The 14145-nt window shown below is 51.6% G+C and overlaps 1 protein-coding gene across 3 annotated transcripts in view; it reads left to right on the top strand.

Moving 5' to 3' along the window:
* ABCA1 (ATP binding cassette subfamily A member 1) overlaps positions 1 to 14145 on the top strand; it is a 122953-nt gene that overhangs the window by 90810 nt on the left and 17998 nt on the right. For all 3 annotated transcript variants that reach the window (XR_012904577.1, XM_075931352.1, XM_075931353.1), the window contains exons 21-35: positions 7 to 146; positions 327 to 464; positions 1282 to 1502; positions 2008 to 2080; positions 2542 to 2744; positions 4067 to 4115; positions 5545 to 5658; positions 7016 to 7164; positions 7612 to 7736; positions 8397 to 8495; positions 10098 to 10287; positions 10406 to 10500; positions 11751 to 11783; positions 12370 to 12475; positions 13581 to 13655. Coding sequence is in view for 2 of the 3 variants with exons in the window: in XM_075931352.1 (XP_075787467.1) it covers positions 7 to 146; positions 327 to 464; positions 1282 to 1502; positions 2008 to 2080; positions 2542 to 2744; positions 4067 to 4115; positions 5545 to 5658; positions 7016 to 7164; positions 7612 to 7736; positions 8397 to 8495; positions 10098 to 10287; positions 10406 to 10500; positions 11751 to 11783; positions 12370 to 12475; positions 13581 to 13655 (1810 nt within the window). In the remaining variant the exon portion in view is untranslated. The remainder of the gene's footprint in view (positions 1 to 6; positions 147 to 326; positions 465 to 1281; positions 1503 to 2007; positions 2081 to 2541; positions 2745 to 4066; positions 4116 to 5544; positions 5659 to 7015; positions 7165 to 7611; positions 7737 to 8396; positions 8496 to 10097; positions 10288 to 10405; positions 10501 to 11750; positions 11784 to 12369; positions 12476 to 13580; positions 13656 to 14145) is intronic.

Genomic DNA, 14145 nt, shown 5'->3' with positions numbered 1-14145 from the left:
CCACAGGCTGACTGTGGAAGAACACATCTGGTTCTACGCTCGCCTGAAAGGGCTGTCAGAAAAAAAGGTGAAAGAGGAGATGCAGCAGATGGTGACGGATGTTGGCCTGCCTCACAAACTCAAAGCGAGAACCAGCAAACTCTCGGGTAGGTCCGGCCACGCCAGCCCTTCACGGGTCTCATGTCAGCTGTGTGCACAGGTGGCTTCGGAAGGCATTTGTGTTCAGAGGGCGGGGGCTCTGGCGCTCGCCCCCTCGCCGTCTCTCCCACGGCACCGTCCGGCACAGCTCGCTCTCCTCCAGCCTGAATCCTTCTCTCGCTTGGCAGGTGGCATGCAGAGGAAGCTGTCGGTGGCCTTGGCCTTCGTGGGGGGATCAAAGGTGGTCATTCTGGACGAGCCAACAGCAGGGGTGGATCCTTACTCTCGCCGAGGGATCTGGGAGCTGCTTCTGAAGTATCGCCAAGGTATCTGCCCTTCCACCCGGTTACGGCTGGAAGCAAAAGGTCCCGGGTGGCTAAGATAAAGCGCATTGTTCTACCTTTGCTTGCTGCATGAGCGACTCGTTACTAATGTGCCACTGCAAATCACTGGGTGCCATGGTACAAGACCACAGCAAACAGCCCCAGAGGTGACTGCTCTCAGGGCAGCCAGACACTTGCATCCCCTATTGAGGAGACCCTCTTTGCAGTCTCCATATGACACCCCCTTCTCTTTAATTGCATGTCCACGCTCAAGAGCAAGTGCTGTTCTGGGGACACTTCCCCCTGGGGAAAGGGGCTTAGGAGGGCAACTTCTGGCTTCACTCCTACGGGTGTACATCTGGCGTAACTCCAGGGGGGTCATAGCTCAGATGAGAAGCTGACCCTGGCCGTCTTCACTGGGGCAAAGCCCTCATTGTAATCAGTGGGCACCTTTTGTTGGTGCACTGAAATCTCATCCCTCACTCCAGGGCCTGGTGAGTCAGGCATTCAAATGCACCGCATCTTACACTGCTTGGATCGCTGCATGTCCACTTGGTGGTGGTGTGGCTTGCACTGGTTCCATTCCTAGCACTGCAAATGCGTACCAAGACAAGCCGATACAAATAGGTTGGGGACTGAGCCATGAAAGAGAGGAGAGAATCAAGGCAGCAGTAGTTGTTAACGTCTTCCGTCCCATCGCCTCTCAGACCAGGGACTCTTAGCAGTACAGGTAGGGCAGAGAGGTTGCAACTCCCATCCGCTATGGATATGGCTGAGTTACAAACTCATCAGTGTTCGTCTTCTCTTCTTTTATTGACAGGCCGCACCATCATTCTGTCCACGCACCACATGGACGAGGCCGACATCCTGGGGGACAGGATCGCCATCATCTCTCACGGCAAGCTGTGCTGCGTTGGCTCTTCCCTCTTCCTGAAGAACCAGCTGGGAACAGGCTATTACCTGACCCTGGTCAAGAAGGACGTGGACTCGTCGCTGAGCTCCTGCCGGAACAGCAGCAGCACGGTGTCGTACCTGAAAAAGGTAGCGGTCCTGTCGTGGCTCTCCACTTCCTTTCTCCTTTCCCCTTCCACCACGTCGGAAGGCTGCCAAAAAACAGCAGCGGAGAGGTGCGGCGATGCAGTCAAAGAGGCGAAAAGCAATCCCTTAGCAGTGCACAGAAGCTGTACCTACCTCGGTCCTGCGCCTGCCATCGGGTCTGGTTAAACCACTGCATTGGAGGCTGGCCTCCATGACAGCCTCTTTGCATGGAGTCTTTAATGCCAGGGCTGGCAGCTTTGCGTTTTGGCCTGACTAGATTAAATGCATCCCTCCTAATATCGGCATCTCCTCTTACAGCCTCTAACGGTACTGTTCATCCCAGCCCTTTGTCACAGTCAACAACACTAAGATCTTCCGTGCGACAGCCCCTTCCTCAAGCATCCAGATTGCTGGGCCTCTCCGGATGATGTTAGAAAGAGGGGGCAGCAGATGGCTGGCTGCCTTTGGATCCAGTTTACTATGTTCTCCTCCTTTCCTGTGTACCTAGGACGACAGTGTCTCCCAGAGCAGTTCAGATGCGGGACTTGGCAGTGACCATGAAAGTGACACCCTGACGATAGGTAAGGGCTGGAAAAGGCACGTAGGAGATTGAATCTTATCGCTCTGGTCTGGAGCAACTCACTCGCCCGCTGTGCTTCTGTCTCCCGATCTGTAAAATGGGGATAACAGCATTGCCCTACCAGTCTCTTGCTGGGGTTTTGAGGACCAGTTAGTACTTGCAAAGCATAACGTACGCACAGTGCTGAAGCTTACGGCATTTCCCCTACCGACAGAACTAGACCAGAATTGAAGGGCCAGGGTGGTAGCACTGCACAGAGCATATTCACGTAACGTGGCTTGCAAGGCTGTTGATTGTGTCCTCAGAGATGCTGCAAATAGAAATAGCTGCTGGGGATCTGTACCTGACCTTTCAGCGGATTGTATACAGTTCTGCTGAGGCTGTGTCCTTAGTCCCTGCAATTGGCATCGCCAGTCACCTGCAGAGTAACAAGGCAGGCACCTTGTGTTTTGGTTCCTCCAGACGTCTCTGTTATCTCCAACCTCATTATGAAGCACGTTCCTGAGGCGAGGCTGGTAGAGGACATTGGCCATGAGCTAACCTACGTCTTGCCGTACGAAGCTGCCAGAGAAGGCGCGTTTGTGGAGCTGTTCCATGAAATCGATGACCGTCTCTCCGACCTGGGCATTTCCAGTTACGGCATCTCGGAGACGACGCTGGAGGAGGTATGTGAGCTGGCGCTGTTCTGAGAGCTTAGACCATGTGCCCCTCACCTCGTGCCAGTGCCCGAGGTGGCGGAGTGGATTCCTGCACTGCCTTCAGTCTTCTGCCTTTCGGCTGCTCGCCCCCTGGCTGAGTCACAGCCTTGTGTGAAATCACAAGCCCTTCCGCAGCACATGCCTAATGGGCCCATCCCGGTGATCTCTGCTAGTGTCCCTTTCCTCCCGGTTTGATTCCCCACTCAGGAGCGAGTGGTCAGTTGTTAATGGCTGCTCCATCCTGTCTGCAGTGCACAAATAAAATATGCCCCATGCCATTCTAAGCAGGAGCTAATAGGACATGTGTTCTCTTACCCCCCTGGCCCTACAAGAAAAAGATACTGGCCCAACCTCAGCAACCAGAATCAGAGGGCTGCCAAATCCTCAGGTGTCACACTGGTTATATTCGAAGTGGCTTCAGGCCAGTGGCTCTCAACCTTTCCAGATGACGGTACCGCTTGCAGGAGTCTGATCTGTCTTGTGCACCCCAAGTTTCACCTCCCTTAAAAACTTCTACAATCAGACATAAAAATACGGACATGTCACAGGACACCGTGGCTGACAAACGGCGACTTTCTCATTGGTACCGTGTAATTATAAAGTAAATCAGTTGGAATATAATTACAGGTTGAACCTCTCTAGTCTGGCACTGTCTGGTCCAGCAACATCCATGGTCCAGCGTGACTGTAGTGAGCCAGATGTCCACCGATCAGGGGCGTGGCCAAGTTCCCCGCAGTCCCATAAAGTTTGTTTACAGCCACCAGTTGTGGGGCTCAGTGTTCTGTGCTGTTCTTTAGCTCTAATTTACCCCTATCTGTCTTCTAAGAGCCCAGTGAGCAGGGGAAGCATTGGTAATGGCGCTAGATAATATTGGCCTTCCATAGTCTGGCAAATTCTCTGGTTTGGCACTGGTTGGGTCCCGAGGGTGCCGGACTAGAGAGGTTCAACCATGTACTTACATGTCAGTGTATGGTATACAGAGCAGTGTAAACAAATCCATGTCAATGCAATTTTACTTTGTACAGACTTCATTAGCACTTTTTACGTAGCCTGTTCTAAGCCTAGGCAGATATCTGGATGAATTGATGTCTCCCCTAGAAGACCACGGATTACACATGCCCCTGGTTGAGAGCCACTGCTCTAGGCAGGGAATAGCCCATAAAGCCCCTCATATTGATATACTGCCTTCTGTACTGGAGTCATTGGCTCTCCTGTGGTACATCAAGCCGCACATTACTGCTGCATCAGACCACTCATAATTTTTTGTTTAACCTCTCTTTGCCTGTCAGATCTTTCTCAAAGTGGCTGAAGATAATGGGGTGGATGCAGAGACCTCAGGTTAGTACCATCATGTCAAGGCTGCATTAGCAAAGGAGCCTCGATCTGTACATGGGGATCCCTTACACACACAGACAGCTGACAGGAGATTAAATTCTCAACTGATAGAAATTCCTAGGCAAGGAATTAAGCCCTTGGGCAAGTAGAATCATCATGTGGTTAGAGCTAGGGATGGAGTTTAGCAGATCTGAGGTCTGTTTCCCACTTTGCCCCTTACACATACTATAGTTTTGGGCAAATCTGTTGACCTCCCTGGGTGTTGCTTTTTCCATCTGTAAAATAATAATTCTTGTGCTGGAGTAGAAGCCAGAAGTGAAAGATGCCACACAAATTATTTTTAGAATCGGAAACGGGAACACTTTAGTGCTGACTTTTCTAAGGTCACAAAATAGCCAGTGACAAGGACGCCTTGTTAAAATCTTTGCTAGTGTCGTTACCGCGTGTGAAGACACGTGCACAGATTTCTTGGAATGGAGGATTTGTTCCGGTAACTTGGTATCTGAATGAGTTGATCATGAAACATTGAATATGCATCATTTAGTAAGTTTCTGAGCAAATGATCAGCTCTGACATGTCTGTTCATTTGATTTTTCACTCCGAATGCTGCTCTTCACGCCAAACATTTGTTCCAATAGATTGTTTGTCCCTGGGAAACACAGAGCAAATTCTGTTTGGTGTAACAATACATCTTGAAGGAGCATTTTAGGATTAAAACTGCCTTCAACATTTTAATTGATAAATGAAAAACCAGGACATTTGAAGGGTCCTTAAAAGTAAGTTCCTTGGACACCATGGCAGTGTCTAGATGGCATCCCTTTTTCGTAAAAGGGATGCAAATTAGACACATCACAATTGCAAATGAAGTGGGGATTTAAATCTCCCCTGCTTCATTAGCATAAAAATGACTCCCGCTTTTTTCCGACTCGGAGCTTATCCCTCTTAATATGAGGAATAAGGGATCTTTCGGAAAAGGCTTTATTTTCCAAAAGATCCGCGTCTAGACTGGCACTTTTTTCCAGCAAAGCTCCGAGCCAGAAAAAAGCGGCAACCATTTTTATGCAAATGAAGCGGGGGAGATTTAAATCCCCGCTTCATTAGCAATTGCGATGTGTCTAATTTGCATCCCTGTTACGAAAAAGGGATGCAGTCTAGACACAGCCTATATGAAAAACAGGTGCATGGGGAACTCCCCTTTGCACCTTCCATGCAAAGGCGTGTGGTGCTTTTTCCAGGACTGGTGCTCAGAGGCAGTTCGCAGCTGCATCTGGGTACTGCTTAACAGTTGAAAGCCAATATGCGCTGAAGATTTTCATGCAGTCGTTTGCTGGTGACACTTGAATTCCCAGCGTTTGGGGCTCACAGAAGGATAGAGTTCTTGGTTGCCTTTGTTGACCTAAGCAAGTCTGCTAGCGTGTGCTATCCTCTCCAGATGGCACCTTACCTGCAAGAAGGAACAGGCGTGTTTTTGGAGACCGACAGAGCTGCCTGCATCCATTCACTGAAGACGATGCTTTTGACCCCAATGATTCTGACATAGACCCAGGTAAAGACGGAAGGGGCCAGGGTGCAGTAATCTGAACAGTCTGTCTGTGCTTGAAATGTGTTTGTGGCTCATGCTGTTACGTGAATCACAATGCAACTGAAACTAGATAATCTGAGGGCACTTAAAGGAACTTCCCTGAAGACTTCTGGGTGTCACTTAAATTCCTTCCAGCAAATGGCCTCTGAATTTTTCCTGCGTTTCTGGGACTGTGTTAGAATTCCTGACACACTTAACTGGGAATGCTCTGTCCCCATGCAGGATGTTTATTGCTCCCTGCGTTCCTGAATGGGCCAACGTGAGAGGAACGCCATTTGTTTATGTATAGATACCCTGGCTCGTTCTGGGACTCGAGGGATAGCCCTGCAGAATCTAATGCATGAATATGATGAGACCGTCTGTCTGAAGGGGACAGATGTAGGCCCTGATCCAAACCCCATTCAGATTTTTCACTGATTTCCGTGGATACTGGGTCAGGTCATTTTATGATCTAGAAGTGCCCCTTGGAGTGACATCTAGAATATGGAAACGTGACCTGTCCACAGTAACGCAAGCAGGGACTTTCTCTGTCCAAGTGTTGCTGGATCTCTGCTGTTTTATCAGCATTCCCCTGCTCTTTGAAATTCATCTGCCCTTCCTTAAGGCCAAGTTTATATCCTTAGTCCTCAGGTTAAATAGCTGATACACCTTTGCCTGTTAGTGAAAGATGGACCTGGTCTGAAAAGTTCCACTAAGGCAAAACGTTCCTCATTGTCTGGAGACGTTCAGAGCTGGCATGTCTGTCTGGCCCACGTCCGTGCCTGAGAAGGTTTAGTCAACTGACTGTAAAGGGCGAGGTTTCCAGTGGATTCACATGCCCGGTTCCCTTTGGCAATCAATGGCAGGCAAGTCTGAAGGTGGTTTGGAAAGGCTCAGCCTCAGTGTGGGTAGAATCCACCCTCAAACCACGAGGCAGAAAGATAAACACGCTGGTGCATATTCATGAGAGACCTTGCCCCACTGCCCACCATACCCTTTGTGGCAGTCCAGAGCAGCTGGGGACTTTGGCTAAAGCCCTTTGATTTGAATACGTCTGGGTTAGTTCTCAGTGGGGAGCCAATGGCTCTGGAATCGGCTTCCCTCAGCCATCTCAAAGACCGTACGCACTAGGCTTTACTCCAGCCAGTGCGACCCCGGACTCGGCTCTGCTGGTGGCTCTAAGCACCACATTGCCTGATCCCGCTCAGAGCGGATCTGAGACACAGCAGCAAGAACATGGGCGACCTCCAGGGTCCAGTCTACACAAGCAGGAGCGGCGTCTGAGGGAGAAGGAAGTGACTCTTGTTTCCGTGTGCGTGAGAGTTGTCATTTGTGTCAGCAGAATCCAGAGAGACAGACCTGCTGAGTGGGATGGATGGGAAAGGCTCCTACCAGATGAAGGGCTGGAAGCTCACCCAGCAGCAGTTCGTAGCTCTGCTGTGGAAGAGGCTGCTTGTTGCCAAACGTAGCAGGAAGGGTTTCTTTGCCCAGGTGAGTCCATGCGGCCCCTCCTGCAGAGGTCACTAAAACATGGCCCATTTCTGTCAGTGTCTCTGTATGGTTTATGTGCATCCCCCTGGGTGGCTAATGCCTGTGAGGACACTTCTTTGACCACATCTTCACTTCCAGGAAGATCAATGCTGTGGTGATCGATCTTCCGGAGTTTGATATAGCTGGTCTAGTAAAGACCTGCTAAATCAAACACTGAGGGCTCCCCAATAGACACCGCTACTCCTCGATTCACGAGGAGTAAGGGAAACCGACGGGTGCATTTGTTCCCATCGACCTCCAGCTGACAGTGCCGAAGGTCAAATTAAGGTACGTCGACTCCAGCTATGCAAATAATGTAGCTGGAGTTGTGTATCTTAATTCGACCTTCCGCGTAAGTAGAGACAAGGCCTTTGAAAGGTCACTCTGCCTCTTCCCTTTTGATTTCAGATCGTGCTGCCAGCTGTGTTTGTGTGCATTGCTCTCATGTTCAGCCTGATTGTGCCCCCCTTTGGGAAATACCCCAGCCTGGAACTGCAGCCCTGGATGTACGATGAGCAGTACACTTTTATCAGGTACTTTTCCAACGACCAGAAAATGTTAAACAGGACTCTGTAGCTGCATCTTAAAGCTCTGCTTTCTCTAGTCATTGTTACAGTCTCGTCACCTGACAATGTGCATTTGTGAGAGTAGCTGCAAAGTGCAATACAAAAGATAAGACACTGTTTTGCCTCTGTAGCTTTAACAAGGCAGGCTCCAAATAAGAGTGAGTTTGAATGGTTGGAGGAATATAATACTATTTGAGTGTTCCCTACAAGCTGTGCACTTGTGTGGCCTCCCTTCAGAGAGTCAAATGTCCCCCAGCTGATTGGCAGAGGGCTCAGAGCCAGCAGTCTGTGTTTCAACGGGTGGTGCGCGTCCATACACACCTCAGTGCACATACAATTTATTCTGCACGCGGAGAGAAAAAAAACTAAAGGGAACACGGTGACTTTTCATCCATCGATCTTAGAGCATTTTGCGAAGTCTTAGAGAAAATCAGCTAAAAGTCTCCCAAGCCCTTTCCAGAAGTTTCAGTACTTTGTGTGTGAGCGAGCGAGAGAGAGAACATTCTACAAAGGAAATGTCCCACCCTGTTCCTTTTCCTACCCTCGTACCAGTGTCTCTGTGCTGCCACATTGCTGGTTTTGCTACACACGCCTTGTGGCCCTGACTGTGTCTCTCTGTGCCCATAGCAATGACGCACCGGACGATGCTGGCACCCAGAAGCTCCTGAACAGTCTTCTCAATGAGCCCGGCTTTGGGACCCGCTGCATGGAAGGACACTCCATTCCGTACGTAGCCCCCGAGCAGTGGCAGCTCTCTCTTTTCTAAGCCACTTGTTATTGCTAACGTGTGTCACGCAAATCACAGCCGCCATTCGCACCAGCCTCAGCATCGGCCCGCAGGGGTTGTCACCTCACCGCGATGGGAACGGTGGTTGTATTATCGCAATGGCAGTGGTTAATTAGAAGCAGCGGCAGTGATCAGCTTGGGGAAATAAAAGGGTGTCACAGGGACGAGGGGAGGAAATTGTTCTCTTTGGCCTCTGATAGGACAAGAAGCAATGGGCTGAAATTGCAGGTTTAGGTTGGACATTAGGAAAATCTTCCTACCTGTCAGGGTGGTTAAACGCTGGAATAAATTGCCTAGGGGGGTTGTGGAATCTCCATCACTGGAGATATTGAAGAGCAGGTTGGACAGACACCTAAGAGGGATGATCTAGACGGGGCTTGGTCCTGCCATGAGGGCAGGGGACTGGACTCTGTGACCTCTCGAGGTCCCTTCCAGTTCTAGTTCTAGGATCCTATGAAATATTAAGCAGAAGGCCTGACCCCAGCACATGGGAGCTCCTTCTTCACGGGTATAGTCCCCTTGGCTGCCTCCTAGGTCGTACTGAAGGATTCGTTTGTGGCTGCATCCCTTGTTGGCACGGCAGCGGGTGCACTCAGATGAGCCAGGCTTGCAGGCTCACGCCCTGCCTCGTATTGACCCAGACCTGGAGGATCCAGATTCTCTCTCCTGCAGCTCATTGCTGTGAGCGGGAGCGACTCGCTCCGCAGGGCAGAACGGAGCCCAAAGGGGAGCAGTCGTGTCCTGCGAAAACAACCTCTTTCCTTCTCTCTTCCACCCCTCCCAGGCCGTTGCTAGTGCTCCCCGCCGGCAGCATGCTGGGAATGGTCATAGCCTGGAGGTGGGGAGAGACGTGAGGGGGCTCCCCAAGTTACGAGCTGCCCATGGGATTCTGGCTTTGAAAAGAAAAGCAAAACTGGCCACCTTTTGGCTTGGGCTAGTTGTTTTGCTCCCACAGTTGCCTGCTTCGCTGTGAGCATGCAGGATGGGGGGCTAGGAGACAGGCTCTGCTGTGGACGTGGGTGCCTGGCTTAGGGCAAGTCATTTAGGGCCAGATTGTGCTTGGAAGGAAGGCACAAAGAACCATCCCACCCACCCCACCACCAGCCCTTGTGTGAACGACAGCCACCGCCCCAAACAGGGTAGGATGGTGATGGGGCCAGAGCTCCTTGCCCCACACTTCAGGCCATGGGGCAGGGAAAGGAATTAGCTGCACCCTGCAGAGTTGTGTAGTAGCAGCTGCACTCGTCCTGCACGATCGGCAGCTCCGAGATTCCCGGTGCTACCCTGGGCCAGGGTATCTCCATGCCTGCTCCAAAGGAGTGATAATGGTGGGGGGGGATTGTCCAAAGTGCCCAGCGTTGGCCCGACTCTACTCCCATTGGAGTCACCAAGAGATTTCCCTTGGTCTTCCGCAGCAGCCCGGCAAGGTCGGGGGAGTTTGGCTGTTGATTTCGGTGGGCGTGTGGGTTATTTATAGGAGTTAGTGCACTGGCCTGTCTTTATAACAAGTTGCATTTGCTGTGGCTGTGGCCTCCCTGCAGAGACACCCCTTGCCTGGTCGGAGAGGATCGGTGGACCACTGCCCCTGTCCCTGACACGGTCCTGGACATCTTCCTCAATGGCAACTGGACCATGGAGAACCCCTCCCCGGCCTGCGAATGCAGCAATGAGAAGATCAAGAAAATGCTGCCTGTGTGCCCTCCGGGGGCAGGGGGGCTTCCTCCTCCGCAGGTAGGAGCGGTCCCAGGGCAGCGGGCGGCGGGGCTGGGTCTTTTGGTGGGGATACGCGTGAAGCCGAGTCTGAAAACCTGCTCACTTCCAAGTCTGTCTGCTTTTCTTGTGGCGCCAGAGAGAACAGAGAACGGGGGACACGCTGCAGAACCTGACGGGCCGGAACATCTCCGACTATCTGGTGAAGACCTACGCGCAGATCATCGGGAAAAGGTGCCTGTCACACCTGTTGTTCTCTAGGGGTTGCTACTCACCCCGTGCAGAGCCCAGGTCTCCACATAACTCCCTGGGGGCTCTGCAGGTCAATTTGTGCTCTCCTGGCCCACCCCTGCTTAGCTTCCCTGGCACTCAGACCCATTTAGACGCACTTACACCCACCTGGGCAAAGCTCCCTGGTCACCTCGCAGGGCCTGAGGCTGAGCCAGTGAGAATCAATCCCGGGACTTCAATGGGCTTTGGCTCAGCTCCCGCGATTCGCACTCACTTTGGTCATTCTCTGTGGCTGACGCATGGAAGCCCGAATTAGCAGGCAGCATTTCCACCAAGACACTCGGCTGGCTGAAATTTTGCTTCCTGCAGTAAAACACGAAGCCTTTAAAACATGGCCAGAAACTGCTGCATCCCTTCCTGTTTTAATTCATACACAAGAGAGCCAGAAAGGGCCATTGTAACTGTCTACAGCCAGGTCTACACAAGACCCAGCAGCTCAGTTTAAGGTACACAACCCCAGCTATGTAGAATACGTAGCTGGAGTCGGCTTACCTAAAGTCAAGCTGGGCGGCGTCCCCAGAGAAGGAGGCTGATGGGAGGAAATGCTCCAGTTGGCATCCCTTACTTCTCACAAAAGGAAGCCGGCAGGGGTGCCCTCTAAGTTTGATTTAGTAAGTCTTAACTAGACCCACCAAATCAAACTCCGGAAGATCGATTGTGGCAGCATCAATCTTCCACGGAGCAAAGACGTGGCCTAACACAGGCCTGAGACCTGCCCTGAATTAATCCGTAGGGCAGAGCTTTTAGAGAAAAGCCCTATCTTGATTTCAGATTTGTCACTGATGGAGAATCCACCCCCACCCTTAGTAAGTTTGCTAAGCAGCTTCTGATTTTCCCACTCTTTCGTGGCACAATGGCAGCGTATTGGACATTGGACTAGTGGTGGGCTCAGCTGATTTCACAAGTGGCTCAGATGCCAGTGTCAACTCAGATCCATCTCTATTTTAGATCCAATGCCAAGGCAGTGTGGAGCAGTGGGCAGAGCACTGAGCTGGGAGGTGCTATAGGAAGGCAGACTCCTCAGTGGGGTAGCGCAGCAGAGGCCCCTGGCATTACTGAAAGAGTTAATCTGTCCCCCAGCCACTAATGCGCTACCGTTTCCTTGCAATCAGTGTCCATAGGGCTGGAGGGAAGCTCTGACTGATGGCCCCTCCAGTAAATAACAGCCTTGTTTTCTGCTCTTTCCTCCGCAGTTTAAGGAACAAGATCTGGGTGAATGAGTTCAGGTAGGTTTCTGTCCTTTCCTCTGGTGGGTTGGGGCTCAGGAACGGACTGAGTGGAGCTCATCCGACAATATTGCTCCAAAATTGAAACCCACTCGAAAGAGTTCAAAGGAAGGGTTGTTTTTGGCATTGCAATAGAAATAGTATGTGTGATCACTGAGCCTTTCCCTAGCCCCAGGCTGTAGCAGCAGGCAAACTGCAGCAAGCCAAGGGCCCAATCCCACAAGCACTGTTGGCCTGCAGTGCGGAAAGGCCATCGGTTACTTATTAAATTTTGTTTGGGGGAATGAACCACAAATCTTCTGGGCGGAATACGCCTGAGTGACTTGCTGTCACCTCGGAGAGCCCAGCAAGTCGGTGTCTTGTTTTTTACGAGAGCTCGAGCACTGTGTGAACACCCCAGAGGCTCCCATCCAGTGGACACTTAGATCCACACTTCAGGTTGTCCCTGAAACCCTGACTCTGAGAGTGGGAGATCCTAGCACAGAGCAGCAAGCTCAAAGCCACAGGGCATGAAAAAAAGGCCTTTTATGGAGGACCCTCTCGAGTCAGCCTGTGCTTCACTGTCACTCCGTCTGTCTGCTTTCAGGTATGGTGGCTTTTCAGTGGGCGCCAGCAGCTCCCTCCTCCTTCCGCCCAGCGATGAAGTCAGCGATGCCATCAAGCAAATGAAAAAAATCTTGGAGCTAGCCAAGGTGAAGAGCAATTTCATATGGGCCCACGATGTGCTGCTGTCTGGGGGTGAGGGAGAGGGGTTGTCTCACCAGCAAGTGTTGAATCCTTGCGACCTTTGGCTCTAAAAATAAGAGTTTCCTTTGCTTGCGAGAAATGGGCCAGACACGGGGGGGGGGGGGGGGGATGAGCCACACGGTGTTAGCTGCGTGGATAACAGTGTTTGTGGGAGAAGTCATTCTTCGAAGTCAGAGGAACCTTTTGGTAACAGAGGGCTCTCAGTGCCGGATCATATCAACCTGAAGGGGAGTTGGGAAGCTGACTTAAAGAGGAGCAAATCCTGAAGTCCTTACTTTGGCTTTCTCCCTTGTCACCCCAGTAAGCCTCTACTCATGTCAGTGGGAAAGCCACAGAAAAACTAGAGCTGCTATCAGCTGGCATGGCTCAGATTTTGCGAGAGAGCAGGCAGTGAGTTGGGTGTCTCAGAACCCACAATGTGAGAACAGAAAACAAATATCAATCCAGATGTTCTTTTTCATTCTGGTCCCTCTGTCATAGTGCAGAGCAGCCAGAGAGCAGCTGGATCTGAACAGCTCAGCTCACCCTTACTCTCAGATGGCACAGAGCGGGCGCAGAGGGCCCCTGTTCCCCATCGAGAGCTTGGCGTACGTTAGAGCAGCCTCTCCACTGCTCTAAGCAATGCCAGGGATGTGCAGCTGCTTCAGAGAATCAAGGCGCCTCGGATTGTCTCTCTGCACTTGGCTCGGGAAGAAGGCTAGGCTATTGATTTTCTTGGGAGGCTCGGCATTTGGGACACCGTGTCTCTGAGAGCTGCTGTAATAGGAAAGCTGTGTAGGGTTGTGGCAGTTAGTTACTACTACACAAAAGACAGGGCTGGAGTTTCCGGGGGCGTTCTCAGCTTCCTGCAAGCTTTGGAGTCAGGCGGGAAGAATGGTGAGGGAGCAGGCTCCGAGCACCGGGCCACCCTTCCCAATCCCCACGCCCAACGTCAGTCGCTCGCCTCAGGTTGTGCCAGCAATCTGTGGCAAAGCAAACCCCGTAAGTAAGGTGTCCGCTGCACTGTGCTGTGAGGAATGAAACAAATGTGCTGTTGGGTGCTGTTCACAGGGGAGCTCCGGAGACCAGTTTCTTAACAGCCTGGAAAGCTTCATGAAAGGGATGGACACGAAAAACAACGTGAAGGTAAATCCGACCTGCCTACTGCTGGGCCTCATAGTTACAGCAAGGGCCTTGCCTGGCAAACCAGCGACTGGCACGCCACAGGTGTTCGGAGCAGAGGGCTCTGTGCCGGAATCGTTTGCCCACAGCGCCCGCCCTGTGTAGGAGATTCCAGGAGAGAGTGGCCTCTTGGAGCCCTGTCCAAAGTCTGTGCATGCCAGTGGGTGTTGAATCAGGGGCTTGGAAATGAGGAGACTGTGGCATGGACCTGCTGCCAGCCAGGAGCCCTGGATTGTGCTTCCCCAGTGTACCTGGGGCATATGCCTCCATTCACATGGGTTTAGGGATCCATGAACATCCTTCTCTGAGGGGTACCCACGTTTGTCTATAACTTTAAAAATGAGTAGTTCTGCGGTATCTTAGGGTATGTCTACACTACCCTCCTAGTTCGAACTAGGAGGGTAATGTATGCATACCGCACTTGCTAATGAAGCCCGGGATTTGAATTTCCCGG

The sequence above is a fragment of the Pelodiscus sinensis genome, chromosome 6, assembly GCF_049634645.1.
Source record: "Pelodiscus sinensis isolate JC-2024 chromosome 6, ASM4963464v1, whole genome shotgun sequence".
NCBI lineage: Eukaryota > Metazoa > Chordata > Testudines > Trionychidae > Pelodiscus > Pelodiscus sinensis.
This window is presented reverse-complemented; position numbering and strand designations above follow the sequence as displayed.